The 18,183-nt window shown below is 46.7% G+C and overlaps 1 protein-coding gene across 1 annotated transcript in view; it reads right to left on the reverse strand.

Moving 5' to 3' along the window:
- Nucleotides 1-1,393: 1,393 nt before the first annotated feature.
- CDH26 (cadherin 26) overlaps nucleotides 1,394-18,183 on the reverse strand; it is a 46,640-nt gene continuing 29,850 nt past the window's right edge. The window contains exons 10-17 of the mRNA XM_055544531.1: nucleotides 15,232-15,374; nucleotides 13,728-13,967; nucleotides 12,808-13,029; nucleotides 11,904-12,034; nucleotides 10,210-10,287; nucleotides 7,047-7,097; nucleotides 4,118-4,192; nucleotides 1,394-2,410 (exon numbers count right to left, since the gene is read on the reverse strand). Coding sequence (XP_055400506.1) covers nucleotides 2,207-2,410; nucleotides 4,118-4,192; nucleotides 7,047-7,097; nucleotides 10,210-10,287; nucleotides 11,904-12,034; nucleotides 12,808-13,029; nucleotides 13,728-13,967; nucleotides 15,232-15,374 — 1,144 coding nt within the window. The 3' untranslated portion in view covers nucleotides 1,394-2,206. The remainder of the gene's footprint in view (nucleotides 2,411-4,117; nucleotides 4,193-7,046; nucleotides 7,098-10,209; nucleotides 10,288-11,903; nucleotides 12,035-12,807; nucleotides 13,030-13,727; nucleotides 13,968-15,231; nucleotides 15,375-18,183) is intronic.

Consider the following 18,183-nt stretch of genomic DNA (forward strand, 5'->3'; position numbering starts at 1 on the left):
CAGCCAAAAGCAAACTTGTCTAAAACCTGTCAGAGTTGTACGGCAATGTATTTGACTTTAACACAGAGTATAGATGTATTTGGGCTTCACTGATGGCTCAGGAGGTAAAGAATCTTCCTGCAATGCAAGAGACCCGGGTTCAATCCCTGGGTTGGGAAGATCCCCTGGAGACGGAAAGGGTCACCCACTCCAATATTCTTGCCTGGAGAATTCTATGGACAGAGGAGCCTGGCAGATTACAGTCCATGGGGTTACAAAGAGTCAGATGCGACTGAGCAACTAACACTTTCACTTTTCAGTTTTTATGGATATTTAAATGTTAGATGAGATGTGGAGTTCCTAAAAAGAATGCCTTAGACAAGGGGATCAGTGTTCTTGTTTTCTTTAAAAGGCCAGGAAGTAAATGTGTTGGGCTTTGTGAACCATATATCTTCATCATGATTACTCAGCATTGCTATGGAAGCACAAAGTAGTCATGGATGGCCCTTAAATAACATATGAGCACAGCTGTGTGCCAATAAAGCTTTATTTACAAAAACAGATGGTGGGCCAGATGTTCCCCATGGCCATAGTTTTCTGTCCCTTGCCTCAGATCCAGGAACATCCAATGACTTCCTACTGACCCTCACCAACCATTCAGACTTAAGAAGTATACCATTCTAAGATAGGAATCCTGAATTCCCCGGAAAACATTGTAGGCTCTCCTCAGAATCATTCCAGAATTAGTACAGCTATTCTACACAACTGTGAGTCAGTTTTAGACTTTCCAATCCTTTGGAGATGGTTTTCTTCTTTTTCAGTTACCCAACGCACTAGGTGACACATGAAATAACTATGTACTAATTCTTGTGATCTCTTTCAGTATTTCCACAGCTTCTTTAGAAAGAAAAGTTTTAACTCTGCATCAGCTAAAACTTGGGGCTTCCCAGGTGTCACTAGTGTTAAAGAACTTGCCAGCCAGTGCTGGAGATGTAAGAGACACAGGTTTGATCTCTGGCTCAGGAAGATCCCCTGGAAGAAGTCATGGAAACCCACGCCAGTATTCTTGCCTGGGAAATCCCATGGACAGAGGAGCCTGGTGGGTTACAGTTCATAGGATCACAAAGAGTTGGACTCGAATTCAGGAGGATGAGCACAAAGAGTATGCTCATTAATTATATAATGTTTTTTAGAATCTGCCATAGGCTTTTAGATATCTAATATATACATTAAAGTGCCCTGGTATCTTTTAAAATTTTGCTTAACCAGTTTCTTATATATTACACAGCCAAGAAAACAGTATATACAGGGCACATGTCCTACTATTTACATTTTTTTTTTTTTAGATAAAGAACACTATCACCTCCCCCACAGTTTACACTAGTGATAAGTGGACATGTAAAAATCACTAAAGGTTTGTGGTGTTGTATAAAAATAGAATTTAATCAGAATTGAGTCACTCAAAGGCTCCTAAGTTATTTTAATTACATAGTATGTGCAAGTTAAATTATGTCAGTTTTTTTTAATATTTACCACTCATAAAGTTTTAAGTTTTAATTATTTCTCTTATGGTAATAAATTTTATCTATTTATCTACTCAAAAAGTGCAATGGGATTAATATATTTTTAAAAATCACTAAAAATACTAATTGCAAATATTCTACAAAATATTACCCTATTATTTTTCACTTAAACTGAAGCAGAACCATAATAAATAAATTTAAGTAAGCACTTAAAAATCTTCTCCCAGTTTTACCTGTTGTTTTCCCCAGCATTATCTGTTGTTCTCAAATAACTGGGGTAATCTGTGGATTATATTTCATTTATTCTCAGAGTTGGGCTGCTCATGGAAGCAAGGAATTACACAATTAAATTCAAATTTCTCTAGAAAATATGCCTGACAAATTTTGTAAAGTTAAAAAATAAAATAAAAAAAGAAACCAGAATAACCACATGAGAAAGTCTGAAAATTTCTGAAGAATAATAATAAAAAATAGGATGCAAAAAAAAAAAAAAAAAAAGAGTTGAAAAAAAATTTTTTTAAGTATGACCGGCTATTTTGTTTTGGTTCAAGATGTCCCAGAATGTCCAATCATTTAATCCAGACTCAGTTTACCCTCATTCTGTTAGAACTAAAAGGTAATTTTTAAAAAACAAAAGGAAAAAGGCATTCTAGAATAGTGATTTCCCCTTGTGAATTATTCCAATTCACCGAACTATGCATTTTTTAGGAACGAAAGGCTGACTGAGAATATATTTCTTCTAGTGGAGCAGCCTTTGGCCCCAAAGAGTCCAGCACGTCGGGCGGTAGGTCATGTTCAGAGAAGGTGAGAGAGCTGAGGCTGTCTGCTTGCTCATACTCGCCCTCCTCTGCGTAGACGTGAGGTGGGTAGCCAGGATCACCCTCGGGGTCGCGGGTGCCACAGAGCTGCTGGAGGGGAACCGGGGAGAGGAGGTGAGTGCCATGGCCTGTGAGCCTTGTCCCATCACAGGCCTTTCTACAGACTCAGATAAGGCAGCAGGCTGAGGGGAGGGACCCTGTCACACTCCTCCTGATCTCAGGGAGGGAACACACAATGACGGTGGCCCTGACCTGGGTAGGATGATGGGAACATGGAAGAAAACCGCCCACCCCTTCTACCCTCTTACAGGGTAGACTCATCCCTCACCCAGGCTTGAGACCTCCCCTCCTGGCCCTATGCCTGCTGTCACCTTGAATAACCATCCCCAATACATGTTTGTGGGATGGACAGATGGGTGAGGTTAAAGGGCTTTCCCCTGTTGACCTCCAAATACCCTTCTGCTGCTGCTACTGATAAGTTGCTTCAGTCATGTCCGACTCTGTGCGACCCCATAGACGGCAGCCCACCAGGCTTCCCCATCCCTGGGATTCTCCAGACAAGAACACTGGAGTGGGTTGCCATTTCCTTCTACAATGCATGAAAGTGAAAAGTGAAAGTGAAGTCGCTCAGCCGTGTCCGACTCTAGCGACCCCATGGACTGCAGCCTACCAGGCTCCTCCGTCCATGGAATTTTCTAGGCAAAAGTACTGGAGTGGGGTGCCATTGCCTTCTCCACCAAATACCCTAGAAGGTCTCTAATGGAAGTCTGAGCCTGTTTCATAGATCGAGGTGGGGATGGGTTTACAAGACTCTTCTAAGCCATCACTGGCTCACAGCATTCGTGTGAAAGTGAACTCATTTAGGGCCTGAAGATGTTCAGAGTCAGACCCATCCCCCACCATGTCCTCAGGCTCTCAGCCAGCTGTGTCCACCTTGCTCAGCTCGCAGGGGCTCCTCCAGGCTCTCCATTTACTGGGAATATAGTCTCCTGGCCCTGCATCTACTGGTCCCCAGACCTGCTGACCACAGTACCTGGGAACCTTCATCCTTACATCACACACCTGCAGGGACTGTGGCCACCGTGTGGCCCTATGCCTTTGGGCATGGGTGGCAGGGGGGAAGCCAGCTGAAAGGTGAATCCAGGGGCTGTGACTGGGGTGTCATCAGTCCCATCATGTCCCCTCAGTGCAGCCAAGTAGATAACTAAGGATGGGCCTGGTGAGCACACAGCAAACCAGGATCTGCAGGGGGTCTGTGCTCAAAGCTCCCGAGGCCTGTGACAGCAGAAGCTTCCAGCCCTGATTCAGCAGTTTAGAAGCCCTGTGAGATCAATAATTCATCATAAACCCCAACTAAGTTAGAAGGCTCACAAGGGAAAGCACTGGGCCTTCTAATCTGCTGTTTTTCCCTCCTCTCACACCACCCAGCTCAGCTCCAAGTCTGCACTAATGAAGGCTCCCTGCCTGCCTGGGAGACAGGAGGATGGGCCTCAGCAGGAAGCAGCCATCCTCGGCCCAGTCAGATGGTGAACTGGTCCCCACCCGCTCCATCCACAGGTCACAGCTGTGTGGGGTGGAGAGGGCAGATACACAGATGTGAATGGGTAAGCCAGATGACATGTGATGATAACCAGGGACTAGACTAGAAAGGTTCTCACTTCCCGTGACCCATCTTCATCCACTCTAACAGCCGGAGGAAGGGGCCCCCAGGCACGTCTCACAAAACAGGTCCCCAGGAGGCTCCGATGAGCACCCAGACCTTCTAATGCAGCATCTGCAGAGTTGGGAGCCTCCTACCTGACTCAGCACCTTTGCCATCACTGCTGCTCTCATTTCCAGGGGTCCTCTGGGCACCACGGTATCGAGGCAAACCTGAAAAGCGAAGAAAAGAGTCCTAGTCCTGTCGGAGTCAGCTCACAGCTCCCCTCAGTTGATGGCCTCTGCTGGCGGGCACACGGGGGCCACCACCAGGTGAAGGGCTGTCTCAGCTCTCCTGGAGGGGACAACAGGCCAAGGGCAATTTAACCAGATGTCACCTCCGTGTGTGCAGGGAGAGAGGGCAGCCCTGCCGGTTTTGACTGATGGACTGGTGGACCCTCCACGCCTTGGCTTCCAGGGAAGAAAGGAAGCCAAGTGAGCCTGGCCAGCAGGGTTTGGGTCTGGTCCACAAACGTGAATAAGCAAGAGGCTGACTGCCGCACATGGGGAAGCTCATCCCACCGCCTGTCCCCACAACGCACAGCTCATCTCAGGTTCTAATCCCTGTCCTCCTGCCTTGGTAGGTCAGTCGCACCTCGTGCGCACAGGGTGCCATGCTGCCTTCTCTCTCTCATGGACCTGGGTCTCAGGTTCTGGTTGAGGAGTGGGGTAGAGCCATGAGGAGGTGGGCTTAGGAGGCTCCATGTGGGGGCCACCCGGGACCCCAGAGAGCCCCACCTGCGTGTAGTCAGGCCCGCGCAGGTGAGGCCAAGCAGCCCCTCACTCAGGCTCACACAGGTGCAGGGCCTCCACCCAGGGTGAGAGGAACATAGTGATGAGCATGCAAGGTGCAAGAGAGGCCGTCTGCACCCGGGGCCTCTCAGGAAGAGGAGGGCCCACGAGGAGGGAAGGCCAGCAGAGGCCAGGAGGCTGGAGGCAGCCCAGACCTGCAGGCGGAGGACAGCGCAGGAGGGACCAGATGATCCCAGATCTCAGGGCTGCAGACCATGCCAGGACAACGGCCAGCTGTCAGGTGGGTTTAAATTGGAGAGTGACATGAGAGCTTTCCCTGGAGGCTCAGAGGGTAAAGTGTCTGCCTGCAATGCCGGAGACCCAGATTCCATCCCTGGGTTGGGAAGATGCCCTGGAGAAGGAAATGGCAACCCACTCCAATATTCTTGCCTGGAGAATCCCATGGATGGAGGAGCCTAGTAGGCTACAGTCCATGGGGTCCCAAAGAATGGGACACGACTGAGTGACTTCACTTTCACTTTCAGAAACACATTGGTGACTTTTATAGCTGCAATGATTTCTGATCATCCCTGAATTTAGGGGTACTTTGTATACTCCAGAAGATGTGTATAAAACACTGTGAAGTTTAGGATAATTTTACATGTCCATGAAGATATATACACACACACCTGTCTGTACCCATAGCTGTCTATACACATAAACCCATCCCATCCCACCATTGCGAATTGAACTAAACACTCTTAGCCAAAGAGATAGCAGGGATAACCCCTACCAACAACCTGGAGACCTGCTGCCTGGTGATGCCCTCCAGCTGCCCTCCAGCGCCCGTGAGCCTCTCGGAGGAGGATACAAGAGACACAGGCCCTTCCTCCAATGTGCTTGCTGGTCAGACCCTGTGGTCCTTCCCAGCCCGGTGGAAGGTACAACACGTCTCCAGGGAAACTCAGGGTCGATTTTTTCTTGAGTAGATTTTAGGTTCCACCACACACCACTTTTTGCTGCTTTTGCTTCATTTTGCCACATTTACTGCATGTGACTCTGTCAAGGCCAAGAGCCCAAGACTCTGTTTCCCTCCCCCGGCCACTCGGCACAGAAGCCCTGGCTTCAGGCATGTTCCCAGGACCCACAACTCCTCAAAGGTACTTCAGCAAGAGTGTTTGAATTTCATTCTAATTATGTGAAAGTTATTTTAATAATAATATTTAATGTTATTTTTCTAATATAATGGAGAAGGGCTTACATCTTTTTGACTGAGCCCTCCCAACATGTGAATAAAAGCAAAAATGTTATAGTTTGCTTTTATGAAACTTGAACAAAGCTTTTTGTCTCTTGTTTGCTAAATCAAAGAGAACGTGATACGATAAGCTGAACTCCCTTAAAAATATCTGAAACTGCTTATTGTCATAAATTGAAATTTTCTTGACACCTTAAGAATCGATTTCAACAATGTGAGGCAATGAATTAGATGCTAAGGAAGAACTCTGCAAACTTCCTCCACAATATCCAGCTTCCATTTTGTTGTTATTGTTTCCAGTTGAATCACTATTTTTGTTTGTTGCTTTGGCAACAGGTGTATGTTGTAAATGTCATTGCACTTCAAAAATCAGTACTAATAAAAAAAACAGCTCTCTTCTGTTTTATTTATAATGGCATTCTTTGTAAGATCGCATTTGTAAAGAAGGATTCTGCTGTTAGAAAGGTTTAGGAGGAAATGCACTAGTGGCCTCTATGGTCCCCTTAGTTCAAAACTTCTATGAATCCATAAAGAATCAAAGCAAAAGAATACTCGGGCCTTCACCAAGTTCCTAGCTTCTCAGCAGCAGAAGAAACTTGTCAGGGACTGAAAACCTCTGGTGCCTTCAGGTCTGGAGGTAAGTACTTTATTTAGTTCTCATCTGCTCCTAGAAGTCATGGTTCAGACCGTAAAGAATCCGCCTGCAAATTCAGGAGACCCAGGTTCAGGCCCTGGGTTGGGAAGACCCCCTGGAGAAGGGAATGGCTACCCACTCCAGTATTCTTGCCTGGAGAATCCCATGGACAGAGAAGCCTGGTGGGCTACAGTCCATAGGGCTGCAAAGAGTCAGACAGGACTGAGTGACTAACACTTTCACTTTTTTCACTGCTTCCCACATTCACTGCTTTCAGCTTATTTGAATGTTGGTTGAATATATTTTTACCACCTTCCCCCTTCCCAGTTTCCCATTTTCAGGGCTTCCCACGGCTGCCAGGACCGTAAGGTAACTCTTTTCATGGTAACTTGTTCATTGATACTTACAGGAGTAGAGTATTTGTTTCTCACACTTGGTTCAAAAAACACACCATGACCCTGAAATCATTTTTAAAAATGAAAAATTAATTAAAGTAAAAAAAATTAAGTGTTTATTGGTTTCATATAAGTTACCCAAAGATGCAAACACATAACTAGAAATTCTTGTAACCATAAGGCCTCCTGTTTCTGCACTAAAGGTATCTGATGATAGCAGTGTAGGTATTCCTAGTAGAAATCCATGGGTGAGTTTTATAGTTGCTTTGTGGGGATGGAACATGAACATATGAGATTTTCAAGCCCATCTTGGGTCTACAAAATTCACATCAGACTCATGGTGTGCTGAGCGTGTGGCCTCAAAGTCTGTGAATGTGGCCCATTCATCCCTAAGACCCAAGACTGGTTACATAATTGGAAGAACCCAGCATAAAAAATGTGAGCCCCTTGCCAGATATGAAGTGTTTCAAGATGGTGACAGGAGAGTATTAACCAAGTACAAGGCCCTTCTGAGCACAGGGGCCTGTGGGACTGACTGGGTTCCATGCCTATGAAGCTGACCCTTCCGCAGTCAGAGGGACACACCTATCAATGCACAAGCCCTTTCAAGGATTCATGGAATCATGTTTGTGCAAAAGAGAATAACTCATTTTTATCTTGGCTCAAATGTAGCCTGAGAAAAATAATGAATTATAGAGGTCTTGAATTCTTTCTTAAAAGCTTTCCGTCATGAAAACAGTGACTCTTTGGCCCTTGAGAAACCATTTTAGCTCTTGTCAGAAGAGTAAATTTTTTGCTAAACTAATAGCTAGTTACACTAGTGAAGTCCAAATAAGGTCTGTATTTGAGGCCTGTGTCAACAGTGTCATACCGAAGTCAGTTTTCTGGTTTTGATAACATACTATGTAGATTATTATTCTGGGGGAAAGCAGTGTGGAAGGTACGCAGGAACTCTGAACTATTTTTACAACTTTGTGTGAGTCCGAAAAGTCATGTTAAAAAGCACAGCTATAGTTGTGGAACGTGCACATGCAGTATATAAGGACATGGCTCAGCTTGGCAGGAGGTGGGGAGTCACTGGACTGGAAGTTGGTTAGGGCCAAGGCCACTGCTCTTGATCTTGTAGATGACCTCTGGTACCCAGACATGAATACAGAGAAATGTATTTATTTGTGGGTGTCATATTTGATCAGAGCTATCAAATATTCAAGGTGATGACAGGAGAGTATTAACCAAGTACAAGGCCTGGAGAAGGAAATGGCAACCCACCCCAGTATTCTTGCCTGGAGAATCCCATGGACAGAGAAGCCTGGTGGGCTGCTGTCCATGGAGTTGCACAGAGTTGGACATGACTGAAGCGACTTGTATAGTATAGTATCAAACAACAACTCAGTAACACCCAACAATCACAATAGTTAGTTAGATATATGAGGTTTTCACAACTGTGTGTTTGTTCTACCAGAATCACAGAACCTTCTAGAAGGGAACCCACTGTCCATCACCAGTGAAGTCCCAGCAGCAGGAGCAAAGCCATGCAACTCACTGGAGTTCCCGGGACAAGGTGTACTTGGTCATATGCACTCAACAGAGAAGGTAGTGTTTCTTTTCTATCCTAGGGGAAAATGCTGGTTTACTCCAAAGGTAACGCATTTCCCTCTAGGTGAAAACAAAGAAGCTACACCTTTTCCTCCTCAGATACTCACATGCAAATAAAAATTAGCATTATGATGAGGGGGAGGGGAAATGGAAGTAGAAAAGGAAAGGTGAAGAGAAGCAAGGGAAAAGAATAAAATAAAGTGGGTATGTGTGACCCAACGTGACTTGAAGATTCTAACATTCTATGGATGATATTATAGACACCTGCCAACTGAATATGCACACAAGATCTAGAAGCTGACACAGACAGATGAAACTGTTTAGATCTGGGATGGGATTGTGGGCAACTTTTGCTTTGGGTTTCTATTTTTAATATAAGCCCTTCAATCATGAAATAAAATTTCAGAAAAAATAAAGCAGGCACAGGTCCTCAGTAACAGTTCTAAGGAAGTCCATGCCTTGTCACAGATTTTAAAATAGCAGGTCACCTGATAATCATAAGTGACAATGTCACTGAGGGAAGGTGTGTGAATGGCTGACTATCAAACCAGACACAACAGGTACACTGACTATTTGAAGGACATCATAAAGGGGACCTAGAGACTCAGCAGAAAATAGAAGAGCAGCCTTGGTGTCCTCCCCTGCAGATGCGGGAGCAAGGTACCCTCCGGCAGGGGTTTGGTAAAGATGCAGTGGGATTATACTAGCAGAGTGCAAATCCCAGGGCACGATTAGTGGACCAGAGTTTTTACTGTGCCTACCAGGAGCTCTGGCCTCCAGAAGCTTATAGACCAGTCAAGGAAGAGAGGCCCCTGCCAGCCCTCCCCAGGAGTCTCTGTGCCCCCTCCCCCTGGGAACATGGAGTGGTGGGCAGATGCCCTCTGGACCTGGCCCTGCTCTCCCCAGCCAGACGCCTGCACAATAAATGACACCAGCCCTGGGTCAACTCGCTCTTTTCCAAAGTGGAGTCTTCGTCCGCTTAGAGAAGGGAAAGTTTAGGCAGACTGGGAACAGGGTTTCAAATGACATTGAACTGCGTGGTGAGAAAAATCAGTCCCTGTCTAATTCCTCTTCCATGCTCCTAATGACATCAAGGAGGAGGTGTCCGTCAGGTGCCAGCCTATCCTGGTTCTCTCTCTCTTTCCACATTTTCTACCTAGAATTACAGGGTTCTATTTCTATTGTGTCTGTGTTTCACTCACCTGCTCTTTATACAAGTAAAACTTGTTTTCTGCTTACAATTGAAATATAAAATTTCCTGTTTAAAGAAATGCACTTCTTCTGGATACAAGTCCATTTAAAGGAAAATAATGTTTCAAGTCGTGAAGTTAGCGCTGGACGGACTGGAGTGTGTCCCTGAACCATCCGACACTTGAGCTGGGAGCAAAGGCATGTGAGGTTGAGCAGAATTGCAGGGGCTTTGCAGGAGTGGCTGGGGTGAAAGCAGGCGAGGGGTGGGCCTGTAGGGGGACATCCCAGGATGTGGGTGGGGGAGCAGCCATGGTGTCCCCCTCGCATCGAACGGTCATCGAAGTCACCCCTCTTGTTTCAACACAATCAGCAAACAAGCCACACTCACCTTAGCTCCCAGCTTGGCGCCCACCTCAGCTGTGCTGATGGACAGGGCTGGCATGTGATCCCTGAGGTATGACCTTCCCTGTGGGACAGGGGGAAAGAAATATGACTAGAGCTGAAATTACAGATGGCGGCATTAAACACAGAGAACAGCGAGTAATGTCTCCCCTCTGGCATCACAGACAGCATCCTGACCCTGGAAAATAGCCTGCGCTGTGAAGCAGGAGGGCAACCCTGGCAAGCAGACGCTTTGTAATCGCTGGTCAGGAAGTGAAGTTTCTTGTTGTTTAGCAGTTCACATGAAGTGATGGCAACAACAAAAACCAAGCAACCAAAGAGAAAACCTTGTATCAATCAGCCTCAGCATCTCAAAACTGGTCCTTGCCCTTTTCTAAGCCTCAGTGATGGTTCTTGGGGTCACCACAGTGGGCAGTGATGTGGGGAGCCTTATCCATTTCTCACTCAACAAATATTCACTGAGGGACTCAGATGTTGAGAAGTGCTGGATTTCTCCTCTCTTTTAAAAAGATTTATGTATTATTTCGGCTGTGCTGGGTCTTCGTTGCTGTGAGGGCTTTCTCTAGTTGCTTCAGGTGGGGACTACTCTTTGTCTCAGTGCTTGGGATTCTCATTGTGGTGGCTTTTCTTGTTGCGGAGCACAGGGTCTAGGGCACATGCTCAGTAGTTGTGGCCCATGGGCTCAGTTGCTCTGCAGCATGTGGGATCTTCCCAGACCAGGGATCGAACCAGTGTCTCTCTCCTGCACTGGCAGGCAGATTCTTGACCACTGGGCCACCAGGGAAGGCCTGGATTTCTTTCCTAAGGACTCACTGGCTTCCCCACAGAAAGGGAAGGACCCCGTGCTGTCCTGCAGACCCTCTTGATCAGGGACTGTGTCTGATGGCAGAAAAGGACAAAGTGGGTGGAATCAGTGATGGTGTCTAGATGAAGGGAATCTTCTCGAGAGTGTGCAGTGTCCCCAGTGTGTGGATGTAGGCTGGTGTATTCACATAAGATGGAATAACAGGGAAGTGTGGACACAGTGGGGCAGCCTTATTTACCAATGGCTCTGATGCTTGGAGGGATTGGGGGCAGGAGGAGAAGGGGACGACAGAGGATGAGATGGCTGGATGGCATCACTGACTTGATGGACATGAGTCTGGGTGAACTCCGGGAGTTGGTGATGGACAGGGAGGCCTGGCGTGCTGCGATTCATGGGGTCGCAAAGAGTCGGACACGACTGAGCGACTGAACTGAACTGAAAAAGGACATAATTGGTAGCTGCTCTTAGTAATACTAAAGAAACTCAGCTGAAAAATGTCATTTGCCCTAAATAAAGTTTCTCGGCCTCAGCACTGCTAACACTTGGGTGGGTGACTTCTCTGTCATGGGGGCTGTCCTGAGCACAGCAGAACGGCCTGCAGTGTCCCGCAGTTAGTTCTATCCACCAGACACGAAAGCATCACCCGCCCCCACCCTCCCGGCCAACTCTTCACTCCCAGTTGAGTCGTAACCACCAACAACCTCTAGAGACTGCCAGATGTCCCCTGGGGTGGGGATGGGGGTCAGAATCGCCCCCAGTTGAGAGCCAGCACCCTAGACAAGTGTGACGAGATAATGACATGAGGGGGCGGTGAATGAGAGCAGTATGGAGAGCCTACCACATGGTCCTCATGAGACACAGTCCAGCTCCACTACCTGGAGAGGATCGGCTCTGCTCTCCTCATTCCACGCGATCAGGGTCTGGATCCCCTCATCCTGTGGCACAGAGGGACCCTGCCTGTTGGCTTCGGACACGAGGCGGCATCGCAGCAGGAGGAGCAGAGCAGCTGTGACAAGACAAGGGGGAGAGGAGATGCCAGAGCTCTGGCCAATCAAAGGTTCCCTCCCACAGGAGCCTGTGCTGCTGGCATATAACTTGGCTGGGGGCTCATGGGGGCAAGCTGAGCCTTCATCAGTCTTTGCAGCCTCAGTGCTTCGCACAGCCTGGGGCACAGTAGGTGAGAGCTAACTATTTGTCAGACTGAGTAATACTATGTGACCAGTAATACTCTACTGTCTCCTTGAAAATTGAGCTTCCCTGTTAGCCTTTGCCAAGCCTGGGAGCTTGTGTACATTGCCGTCCTCAGCTATTAAAATCATCTCTGCTCTGTTGCTCAGTCATGCCTGACTTTTTGCGACCCCATGGACTATAGCCCACCAGGCTCCTCTGTCCATGGGATTTCTCAGGCAAGAACACTGGAGCAGGTTGCCATTTCCTTCTCCAGGGGATCTTCCAGACCCAGGGATTGAACCCGCGTGTCCTGCTTAGCAGGAGTCCATAGACAGTGGACCACTGTCCTTAAATGGCGTCTATCTCTAGGTTCCGTTGCTGTAAAGTCTGCTACTGAGCAGAAGCCCCCTTTGCCAAGCAGGCAGCCTGTCTGACCAGGGTGGAAACCTGCCATCTGAGCCTAGGCCTCCGGTGAGCCTGGGGGTCATTCTCAAAGGTACCCCGCTGACCTCGGCCACCTGCGCTCCCCTCCCCAGAGGACTCTATGCCCTTGGCTTACAGCCCGGGGAGAGGAGCTGCATTCCCAGGACAGCTCCTATCTATGCTGACCTGCCAGAGCCATGAATGCTACACAGAGAGGGGCCAGGGCGCCCTGCAGGACTCCAGCTCTCGCGACAAGGGGCTCCGCACAGGTGAATCCATCGGGACAGGAGCAGACCCTCACGTGGACAGTCTGCTTCTGGGAAAGTCCCTGTTTGTCTCCGATGACAAGCGGCACAGAGTAATCACCAAGTGGAAGGCTTCTCTGCATTAGAAGTTCCACTGAATAACCTGCAGAGGGAGGGGGACCTTAGCTGTGTTGATGTGTTCATTTGTTCAGCTGCTCAGGGGTTATTTCTTAATGCCTCTCTTGTGCCAGGCTCTGTAGGAAGTTTGAGGTGGCCATGACCACTCTCTCCCACGGACACCAGCTGCCTGTAAAATGGTTCCCAAGACCACCCTCAGGTTGATGATTCTCTAGAAAGGCTCAGGACTCACTGCGAACTATCTACTCATGGCTATGGAAACAGCACCCCAGTTTTTCTTTAGGGGCACCCACACTTTCTGAACTCTTCACCCGTGTAGATCAGGAGGGGCTAAGCCCAGATCCCAGCCAGGTCCAGGTGTGGGCTCAGAACCAGCCATCCAGTACATCTGCCCTCCCAACCCCCACCCAGTGTTGAGCAGGGCAGGTGGCTCAAGCCTTGTGATGATGCACACCTTCTTGCCAGGCACCAGAAAGAGTCCCAGGGACTCCCAGCCACCACGCTGCTGTCTCCAAAGGAGAGCCTGGCTGCAGATGAAGGGACCACAGAGCCAATGTCGGGAGCCATTGCCTCCAGGAAGTCCTCTGGGCACCCAGGTCTGCTGGGACACAGGCTTACCTGCCCCTTTCTTGGTGACATAAGGTAGCACATTCCTCTTGGCCTGAGTGTGTGTGAGTCAGGTTTCTGTCCTTTTCCAGCCTTTCTGGCCAGTGTGATACGCACCCCTGTTTTCCCCCAGTCTCCACATGTCTTCTGTGTCTCCCCACGTGCTGTCCAGTTTGAAGGTGAACGGGTAGGAGTAGGGCTCTAGGTCGCTGTCCTCCGCCTCGATGAGGAGGGGCTTGTCTCCTGCAGACTGACAGACCTCCAGGTGCTGAGAGCTCAGGCGGAGCGTGGGAGCGTTGTCGTTGACGTCTGACAGGAAGAGCAGCATGGTCCCCGTTCCAGTCTGCGGAGGGACACCTGGGTGGGAAGGAGGCGGTCCCAGCAGGGTTGCTGACTAATTTCAGAGGCTGCCCCAGAACACAGATGCCTGCGAATGAGTGCTCTCGGCCTCTGCAGAAAAGAACCACTCCGCGGAGACACTGAAGCCAATTCCCTTTCAATAAGCTTTATTGCAAGGGCTGGATCTATTTTCCTGCTCTTTTGAAAATCTGGGTAGGATAAGTTAATATAACACTTGCTGAATGAGGGACAATTATCGAGTAGAAGATAATATCAGCCATGGAAGTTGTTAAAGCAGGAGTGGGGACGGGGGCGGGGGCGCGGGCAGCAGCGGGGATGGATGTGATGTAGCTCTGCAGACCTCAGCTTCTATACTGGGTCCACACTGTGATCCTGGTCTGGATCCTGCACTAGAGTTTTGCAAAGTGTGTCACCCCTGGAGGACACTGGGCAACAGGTACTTGGGATCCCACTACCTTATTTCTAAAAAACTGCATGCGAGTCTACAATGACCTCAAAATAAAAAAAAATTTTTTTTTAACTATTCCACTGAAAAAACAGTGCCATTCATTAAAACATCCATAACAGAGTTATGGAACCCTCACCTAAAGCCAATTAGGAACACAGATTTAATATCTCCCTAAGCAACATTAATTATACAACTGTTAATTATGCAAATGGGATATACAACCATGTATGCTTGGGAATCTGGGTTCATAAGACAACTCTTATTACAAGTCTAATTTATAGATTTTCTTAAATACAATCATTAAAATTACTTAAAATATTTTATTTTTCTAGCTTTCTGCTTTGGTAGGTTTAGAAATACAGCCTTGAGAGAGATTATAGAAAAAAGTGTTAAAACATGCTGATAAAAATCACCGATCCTGGTTGATGACAAATTTGTCCTGCACAGTCACATTTTCCTGAGCTTATAAGGCGGTCCAAGTGCAGGGAAACTGCTCATGCTTATCATATGCAATTGGCTTTGACAAAGAGCTAGAGAGTTGTCTTATAAACAGATGAAAAAGATGCTGTGGTAGTGGCTGTGTCCTTATCAGGCTCATCGTCTCTTCTGAATGAACACCACCCCTCTTTCTATGGCATAGCCCCCTAGTTTTCCATTTCAAGAACTATCATCAAAAATAATCATCAGTATAGATGCACAATGATAAAAAGGTTTATATCTTTCCCAGTTATGCTGAAAGACATTCACCTGTGTCATTTTCCCTTAGGAGCAAAAAAACATAGCCCCCTTTGACAATTCTGGGTCAGTGCTTACCATCATCAACAGCATGAGCGATGATTACGTAAATGCTGTCATTGACATGAGGAGATTCGCGGTCAACCGGCTTCACGGTGATGACCACCCCAGAGCGCTCATCTATGCTGACCCAGTTTGCGGGATCATAAGCCAGTTTGTATCTTGCAGAAGAAAACACATGTAATTTTTAAAATTAAAAAGTTACATCAAGAGACAAGTCCAAATATACCACAGCAGACACGATTCCCATTGTGAATCTGGGAAATTGTAAGAACCTCTGTTAGGAGTGTTTCTGGCTCTGATGAAGGCCCCAGAGACCTGAGACCCGACCAGAGTGTCAGATCAATATTCACTGAACACCAGGTGTCCTGTCCTTGTCGGGCTGCACATAACTCTGTCCACCTCGGGGAAAATTTTTCATCCTGGAAAAGAGCCAGTCTTCAGTTGCCTGCAGGAGCTGGTGGCTTCATGTTAAGCCAAGCTCGGCCGTGCAACAGAAGCACAAGACTATATTACCCCTGGAACCTAGAGGATTCACACGTGGGTAATGCAGCCAGGCAACGTGCTTGTCTACATCCTGCTTCATCTGTGTGCACCTGGTAACCATTTTAATGGGCGAGCACACTGGGCCTTCCAGAATTCCCCAAGACCTGTCAGAGTCAGATGGCAGCCATCAGAACCAAGTGGAACCATCGGAACCCAACCTACCTGCTGAGAGACCCACAGAAGGAAAGGCCTGGACCCACAGGCAAACAGAAAAGATGTCGCTCCCCAAAACATCTGAAGACCGGGGGTTTCATGTGCCTTCTCTTCCTCATCACTTAAAGGCCCTGGAAAAGGTCAGTAACTCTCCCTGTCTGATATTTGTCAAGTCAGGGTTTACAAAGGAACCAACCATAGTCTAGGGACAGGAATATAGCCCTGAATCAGATTTGGGGTCTCTGTGGGTATCCCCCAGAAGAGGTCCAGGCAGGGACTAGGAGCATCGGCATCATCTTGGAGCTTGTTAGAAATGCAAATCTCAGTCCCAACCCCAGACCTCAAAATCAGAGACCCCAAGGGTGAGACCCAGAAAAGGGCATTTAACAGGCCTTCCAAGTGACTCTGATTCATGCTGCAGTTGGGCCTCTTTAACTCAGCACTTGCCTGCATAGACCTGTGGTGTTCTAGAACTCCAGGTTAGCTGCGCCCAAGGAGATAAGAGAGAAAACTGAGAAGCAAGCGTCAGGAAATTTTTATAGTCAGTGGCATTACTGTGACCCCCAAGCACATGATCATTTTTTTGTAATTTATTTTTAAATATTTTATGAAATTATTATTCCACAGTGAACTGGTAATTTTAAAAAGCAAATCTGGTCCTTCTCAATGGTTAAGTCAAGAAGCGTTGCTCTAAGGAAGAATCTCAAACTCTAGTGCCCACAGGGGTGTCCCGAGCAGGTGCAAGAAATGAGCAAAGCTGGTCGGATAAGGATTGATGTCAGCTGATAAGCGAGAGGTCAAAGGGACCTCTCCCCATGCCCCCGATGATCATGACCCCATTGGACACTGACTCAGTAATGCCAAATCTTCCTCTGTTTCAAGAACATTCAGATAATTCAGGTTGTTAGCATACTCTTGATTTTTAAATGCTGGCAGCTTTATTATCTCTTTCTTTTTATTGCAGTAAAATGCACATAACATACAATTTACCACCTTCACTGTTTTAAATTGCATTTCAGTGGGATTAAATATTAACTCATCACACTGCTATGCAACCATCACCACCATCCATCTCCACAGCTCTTTTTATTCTTGTAAAATTGAACTCTGTGCCTACTAAACAATAACTTTCCATTTCCCTTCCTACCAGCCCCTAGAAATCACCATTATATTTTATTTCTTTATGAGTTTTGACTACTCTAAGTACCTCCTATAAGTGAAATTGTACAGAATTTGTCTTTTTGTGACTAGTGCATTTCACTTAGCACAATGTCCTTAGGGTTCGTCCATGTTGGAGCATATTGCAGAATTCCCTTCATTTTTAAGGCTGAATAATATTCCATTGCATGTATGGACCACATTTTGTTTTCCCATTCATCATCAATGGCTCCCTGGCTTGCTTCCACATTTTAGCTATTGTGATTAATGCTGCTATCAACATGGGTGTACAAGCATCTCTTTGAGGCCCTGTTTTCAGTTCTCTTGGGCATGTACCCAGAAGTAGAATTGCTGGATCATATGGTAGTTCTATTTTTAATTTTTTGAGGAACTCCACTACTGTTTTTCTCAGAGGCTGTATCACCTTATATTCCCATCAGCAGTGCCCAAGGATACCAATTCCTCCACATTCTCCCCAACACTTGTTTTCCATTTTTTGGTGTTTTTTTTTTAATTGGAGGATAATTGCTTTACAATGTTGTGTTGTTTTCTGCTGTACAACAGTGTGAATCAGCAATTGAACTGAGGTGGTTCAAATCTGATGAACCTAGAGGCTGTTTTCTGGGGTTTTTTGATAAGTGTGAAGTGGTATCTCACTGCAGTTTTGATTTGCATTCCCCTCAGGATTAGTGATGTTGAGCATCTTTCATGTGTTTGTTTGCCACTTGTATCTTCTTTAGAGAAATGTCATGTTTTTTGTCCGTTTTTAGATGAGGGTGTTGTTGTTGCTCTTGTTGAGTTTTTGAAGTTCTCTATATTTTATGGATCTTAATCCCTTATCAGATTATGACTTGCCAGGATTTTCTCCCATTCTGCCTTTGTACTCTGTGGGTAGTGTCTTCTGATGCAAAAACAACGTTTCGGTTTTCACGAAGTCCGATTTGACTATCTTTTCTTTTGTAATCTGTGCCATTGCTGTCATTTCCAAGAAATGATCGCCACGTCCAGTGTTGTGAAGTTTTGTCCTAGGTTTTCTGCTAATAGTTGTATTATTTTAGGTCTTACGTTTACTTACTTGATCCATTTTGAGTTAATTTTTTAAATAATTGTATT

The sequence above is a fragment of the Bubalus kerabau genome, chromosome 13, assembly GCF_029407905.1.
Source record: "Bubalus kerabau isolate K-KA32 ecotype Philippines breed swamp buffalo chromosome 13, PCC_UOA_SB_1v2, whole genome shotgun sequence".
Taxonomy (NCBI): Eukaryota; Metazoa; Chordata; class Mammalia; order Artiodactyla; family Bovidae; genus Bubalus; species Bubalus kerabau.